Genomic DNA, 6757 nt, shown 5'->3' with positions numbered 1-6757 from the left:
GTTTTTGAAAAATGTATTTGATAGAAATGAAGAAGTGATGCTCCACTATTCAAGACAAGTCACTGATTCCAATAAAATAAGAAGGTTAATTCTCTCCACCCACCTACCATTCATACGGCACGTTTCACACACAACAGAAATGAAACTTTCCTGTTTGGAAGATGTAAGTACATCATGATGTAGGAGACCCCAGGAGGAAGGACAGCACGATATAGCTCTATCTAGGCAGCTCTTAGAAGCTAAGCAGGGTCCGTACTTGGATGGGAGCCCGCCAATGAAGGCTCTGCAGAAGAAGGCAAGGCCAAGCCACCTCTGCTTCTCTCACTTGCCTTGGAAGCCTCTTGCTGGGGTCGCCATAAATTGGCTGTGACTTGAGGGCACTTACGTAGATAGACCTTCCCCTCCCTAAAACCCACCACTCTACTTGAGGTTGATTTTTCAGCTACTTTTTAGATTCAACAAGATTCTTTACCGTTTTATCTAGGGGAGACAATATGTTTAAGGCACATATATAAAAAAACCTTCAATACCCCCCCCCCCCATTAGCTCCAACAATTACACATTCTCAAGATCCCTGCTGTTGCTAAGGGGAAACTTTGAAGAGCTACACTTTTAAAAAATACAAGTTAATTTCATTTTAGAACTTTCCCCCTCAAACTCTATTTCTCATGGCTCTCCAGTTTCTACTGGTCTTGGTGACCGAGGGTATGATTTATCAGGAATCTTTCCCACACGAGTCCCAGTGAAGCTGGGAGCACCTACCCAAAAGACAATCTTTGCCAAGCCTAGTATATTGTAAAGTACAGGCCCTCTTTTATCTGTTTGGAGCTCATAACTAATTGTCTGTAAAAATAATAATCATTTGCCGACAGATACAAGAGGCATGAAAATATACTAAATTTGGAGGAAGCCCAAACCCTGTTTTGAAAATGTGCTTTGTTGACCACAGACTGACAATATCTTTAGAATACAAGACATAAACACTCAAACTTATTTTCTTTTAAAAATACCATCATGAGAAGATAAACCCCACTGGAGGGGGGGACACAAAATATTAACAGCAATGAAAAAAATCTTAATTCCCGACTAGTCCTGAGGACCAGAGCTTTGGCTATTCCCAGGGGAGTCCTTTGGGGGGGGGGGAACCCTGTCCGTGTGGCTCTTCAGCCTAAAGGCCCCTTCATGTTTTTGGGTTGATACATTGGCTGCTCCAGAGGCATCATGCCAAAGCAATCGGAAGGGTTGCAGTGGCCTGCTTTTCCGGGAGGCCCCGTTACTCCTGGAGGTCCTGGGATGCCTGGAATGCCCTGCTGGCCCATCGGCCCTGGAAGACCAACCTTGCCGTATCCTGGAGGTCCTTGGATGCCTAGGAAGACAGAACAAGGAGAGACAGTACATTTCACAAAATCCAGGAGGCACCATGCATACTGTTTTGGGTTTTTCCAGGGCTATTTTTGGGCAGGAACGCACAGGAACGGAGTTCTAGCTGGCTCCCAAGTTGGCCACGGCTGGCAGGAACTCATTAGCATAATAGGCCACACACAACAGCAGAAACTCATTAGGACTGGCTACATGAGGGGTGTGTGGCCTAACATGCAAAGGAGTTCCTGCTACAAAAAAAGCCCTGGGTTTTGACAACAAACAAGGTAAACAGAATAAGAAGCAAAAGGTGAGTGTGGCTGGATGAGCACACTTCTGGTAACATGGGGGTGTGGCCTAATATGCTAATAAGCTGTGCTGTCAGGGGTGTGGCCTAATATGCTACTGAGTTCCTGGTGCTGGGTATGGCCTATTATGCTAATGAGTTCCTGCTGGGCTTTTTCTACAAACAAAGCCGTGGGTTTTTCACTTCCAAAAGGCCAGGCAATTCCAGGGGATGCCTTATTCCCTGGCAGGAACGAGAGGGGATGGGAGTCTGACAGCATTTTGCAGTATCTGTTTATTTACAAATATGCAACCTGGACATCATAGGCACCCAGGCAAAGTCTGCCTTCAAAACAGCATCACTTCCCCCCCTACATGGTGGTGGAAAGTGCTGTTGAGTCATAGCTGACTTAAGGAGACCCCACAAGGTTTTCAAGTCAAAAGACAAACAGAGGTGGTTTGCCACTGCCTTCCTTCTGTGCAGCAACTCTGGACTGTCTTGACAGTCTCCTATCCAGCTTAGCTTCCAAGTTCGAATGAGATTGGACTAGCTTGGGCCACCTAGGCCATGGCTCCCTCCTACATATCGGCAAGCCTTTTCTCTTCTCCATCAATTTCATTCTTTTCAGCCAATGGCAAAACTCAGCCTGCCTCTCTCTTTTGTTAGCTGCAAGCAAACTTGCAGACTGTTTCACATGCAGAACACTGCATTTTGTCCTCTCAGGTTGCTGCACAAAGATGTAACAGCTGCATTTACACTGACAGCACACGAACGGGTGTGCAAAAAAATTCATTTTTTCCCAATTTGGGTCTATTGGACCTGAAAAATATTGGTATTCCAAATATTCCTGAATACCAGTATTGGTATTGTATTGGAATTTGGGTAAATATTCAGGAAATCTGATTTTATTTGGCTCTATTATACCCTAAGGGGACCGTTTACATAGGGTATAATGGAGAATTGATCCAGGGTATTTGGGGCTCTGTTTTTTTGAGGTAGAGGCACCAAATTTGCTGCATAGCTGCTGGTACCTCTCCTCAAAAAACCCACCAAGTTTTAAAAAGATTGAACCAAGGGGTCCAGTTCTATGGGCCCCCAAAGAAGGTGTCCCATAAAATCACATTACCATGAAGTACAAATGAAAAGGGACAGACCCTAAACGCCTTTAAAATCACCCTGACTGTGAATCTAAACATGGCGGATTGAATTGTTAGAAGATCATAAGGGCTGAAATTCTGCTTAAATATATAGCCAAAGGAACCAATAATGTGGATCTTAAGCAAATTACAAATCTCTCTCAGTGTCCTATAACAATGAGCTAACTCATCCCCCAAACCATGAAAAAGTCAAACCATGAAAACTTCATTTAAAATGGTGCAGGGGCCTTTACCTGGAGGGCCAGGGGGCCCAGACTCTCCCATAATTCCAATCCCTTTGTCTCCTTTCTCTCCTTTGGCACCTGGCTCACCTGCAGTGAGAGAAAGAGCATAGAGCAGAGAAGGCACAATGGGCAATCCATCTTCTGCACCTACAATACTGTCTTTCTTGACACAGATGACGATGCTTGTGCTGAAGACAGAGCCACATCACTTGGGGAATGGTCAGATGCAGAATCCCACACCAGAGTAGGGCCTGACTTGGAGGGATGAAGCAAGGAGACAGAAGGGTTTAGCAAGGGAAAGCCTCATGGGAATATCTAGAGCCAGGAGCAAATTCAAATTCTGAGGCTACCACTGACACTGCCCAAACAAGGCTGCTTTTGCACCCAGGTGCCGGAGACTCCCTACACCTGCTTCTATAAGGGTTATAAACAGAAGAGCTTACCTCTCATTCCCGGCACTCCTTGCCGCCCCTCTCTCCCAATCTGTCCAGGCATTCCTGGGGCACCAGGAGGTCCTGGCCGCCCCGTGGTTCCATCTTTACCAGGGGGCCCTGGTCTTCCTGGCTGGGCAGCCAGTTCTACTGGGAACTGTGACCGGGAGGTGTAATACGCCATCCGCTCTGCAAGGGTAGACAAAAGGGGTAAGCGGTTGTGGCCATGGGAACTGGTGGTGTGGAGGGCTACCCACCTAAGGCTGGTGTCATGGCTAATGGGTCAGCTCAAGACTGGGGGACTCAGGCTGTTTCCACATGGCAAGGACTCTGCATTGTACTTTCATGGTCACTGTGAAAATGCAGGTGCATGCACAATAAAGCATCCCCATGGGAGCTCCCTGTGCATTTTCTTCCATCTTTTTCTTTCACCTTCTCCCTTGCACATGTGCTTTGTAGTGAAGTTGCACAGTCACGGGCATCATCATTATGGCTGCCATGGTGACTTGCCAACTCCCTTTTTTGTCTTTGTTTTTCATCACACATTTGCTATAGCACAATATCTACATTCTAATGGTATCCTTCTGCCTATGGTAGTGCCCTACACCTTCTGTTTCCTTTTCCAGGTACATGGAGAAATCAATGAGCAGAGGGAGTTTGAACTGTTTGGTGGAGTGGTGAATTCCTGCCCTGCTCTAGCAGGCTCGCAGCTTCTCTTCTCTGTTCCTTTCCAGAAAAGAAAACTGGGAATTCAGAGGAGGTACAATTTGAAATGGAAATAGGCAAGTGGCAATAGAACATTATAACGTTACTTTGCTATGGCACAACCTGATCTGTTGGGCTATTTACCACTGCTTAGCTTTTTGTAAAAGAAGTGTGGAAGAGGAAGTTTTTCTCTAGAGCAAGCACTAAGATATAATATATCTGTATATTTTTCCTTTTGTGTTTTCAAAGTTCAGGGAATCCATCTGTGGATCATCCCCCCCCCCCCTTGTTTGGTGAACGTCAGGGGTCATTTCGTAGAAAAGGAGGTGCAGGACCTCATTAGCATAGCATAATTTATTTGCATACGCCACACCCCCTGACATCACCGGAAGTGTGTCAGAAGGCAACATCCACCACTCAGGCGCCACTGGACTGTTTTGGATTGCTAGCTATGGGGGCCACTGGACCTGTTTGGCTTGCTGGCTGTGGGGGGGGGGGAATGCGCAGATCGGCCCTCACGGAAGGGGGAGAGCTTTTACCTGAAGGTGGGCCGGGGGGGGGGCTCTGCAACTTCCCTGGCTGCTTCTTGCTCCTCGTGGCCCAACTGAGGGCTGCTGGGAGCAGGGGGTGGGGCTTGTTGCATGTGCCCGCCCCCTGGGCTCCTTACTGCTGGAGCTCCGCTCCTGTGCGCTCCCGCAGGAAATGACCCCTGGTGAACGTGCTAAGTTAGCAAGCTTGTGGGCACCCCTTGCTAATTCAGCAGTGCCTTTCAACTGTTCAGCCAAGTTTCAAACCTGCCACCCAACCCCTCCTGGGGGGAAAAAAAGGGGGGGGAAGCCCCTGTTACTAACCGTCAAACATTTTGTTCAGCTCCTGCCTGATGAATCGCCGGATTTCATCATAATTCACAGCATCTGCCTAAACAAAGACGGGCAAAAGCAAATGTCGGTTCCACTCTGCCTGTGCTGAGTGCCAAGCAGAGGGCCTGAGTCACACACAGAGCCCCTCCCTGATGCAACCCTCTTTCGCTGCCCACTCATTAGGACCAATTTCTGTGCTGCCTGTCTCATTTTGCTGCATTTGTATCCAAGACGTTCAGGACAGCATTCTACCATCACAACAATCCTGTGAGGCAGGCTATTAATTTTATTTCTCTATTTAGAAAGTGTATGGACCACCTCTCCAGAGACCTGCTTGAGTTACGGCCTGTAGGCACCTTGAGAGCTCTATGGCTAATCTTGGCATTTGAACCTTGGTCTCCCATCACCAGCCTCAGTACTCTCTTCCCCTCTGGGTCCCAGTGATGTTTCAAACAATGCAAACACAAGAGCACCAGAGCAGCTAAAATTTTTAATAATCTGTGCCTTTTCCTTCAAATGTGATGCAATTTAATTTATTTTCTCCTGCTTTTTAGACTGATGCTGCTTCCCAAAGCGGCTCACAGGAACAGGGAAAATCTAATGGCGATTAAAACGGATGTTCCCCAAGGGGAGGAGGGCTGTCATTTGAGCTGGATCCGGACCTGATGGCAGGTTAACTGATGACCTCCTGCCCCTCTCTCATCAGTGGCAGTTAGGAGGTGCAAAGGGAACTGGCAGCGCTCCGCCAGAGTTCGATCCACCCACACATCCAACATACGGATGACTTCTAGTTTTGAGGCTGGAATGTGAGACTCTCAATGGCCACATTGCCAAACTGTGGGATACATCTATGTATCCCATTTCCCATGGCACGCCCATTCCCCCTGTAGTGTCCGCTGACCGCCACCGGAGGTCAGCGCATATGCACAAGCTTCAGTCTGGAACAACAATGGGGACTAGGATCCTAGTCCCTCCACTGGGGAACCAATGGGATCCATGGCGGGAGATTTGAACCCACCAATGGTGACCAGGGGCGGTCCCCAGGTGTGTATATAGTTGGCCTGCCGGCCGTTTATCCGCATGTCTTGTTGTGTGCCAATAAAGCGTGCTATGCACCACGTCGTTGTCTGTCGTTCATCCATGCGGCTACCCACTACATAACAGTGGCGACGAGGATGGGATTCAGCCGCAACTGAGCAGGGCCGTCGCGAGGGACCAGGAGGACGCGAAGCAGCCGATCCGATGAGCGATCCAGCGAGCAACGGAACCGCTCCTCCCGCACCCCCTCCGACGCGCACAATGGCAACCGCACCGGGGCTTGGGCTGCTGCAGCCCTTCGACATAGCCCGCCCGCAAGACTGGCCCTCCTGGGTGCAAGGGGCCAAGTCCGCGCTGGAATTTTTCGATGTGACTGATGAAGGCAAGAAGCGGGGGTTCCTCCTGGCCTCCTGCGGCACCACCGTGGTGTCCCTGGCCAGAAGGCTACTCTCCCCCACAGACCTTGGCGATTGCACGTTCGAGCAGATCGTCAATGCAGTGCAACAACACTTCGCACCCAAGCCCACCGAGCTGGCCTGCAGGGTAACGTTCTACCCCCGCCATCAACAGGCCAGAGAGACCGCCGCGGAGTTCCTCGCGGAGCTGCAACAACTCTCGGCGGACTGCAACTTCGGAGAGCACCTGGAGGATGCCCTCCGTGACCACTTCGTCGTGGGTTTGCGAGAGATGAAGCTTA

General features: G+C 49.1%; 1 protein-coding gene across 1 annotated transcript in view; it reads right to left on the bottom strand.

Annotated features, from left to right (window-relative positions):
* Positions 1 to 513: 513 nt before the first annotated feature.
* Positions 514 to 6757, bottom strand: part of COL16A1 (collagen, type XVI, alpha 1) — a 213974-nt gene continuing 207730 nt past the window's right edge. The window contains exons 68-71 of the mRNA XM_015408105.1: positions 5014 to 5080; positions 3470 to 3646; positions 3036 to 3113; positions 514 to 1366 (exon numbers count right to left, since the gene is read on the bottom strand). Of these exons, the coding sequence (XP_015263591.1) occupies positions 1164 to 1366; positions 3036 to 3113; positions 3470 to 3646; positions 5014 to 5080 (525 nt within the window). The 3' untranslated portion in view covers positions 514 to 1163. The remainder of the gene's footprint in view (positions 1367 to 3035; positions 3114 to 3469; positions 3647 to 5013; positions 5081 to 6757) is intronic.

The sequence above is a fragment of the Gekko japonicus genome, unplaced genomic scaffold (genome assembly GCF_001447785.1).
Source record: "Gekko japonicus isolate JY-2015 unplaced genomic scaffold, Gekko_japonicus_V1.1 scaffold36, whole genome shotgun sequence".
Lineage (NCBI taxonomy): Eukaryota > Metazoa > Chordata > Lepidosauria > Squamata > Gekkonidae > Gekko > Gekko japonicus.
This window is presented reverse-complemented; position numbering and strand designations above follow the sequence as displayed.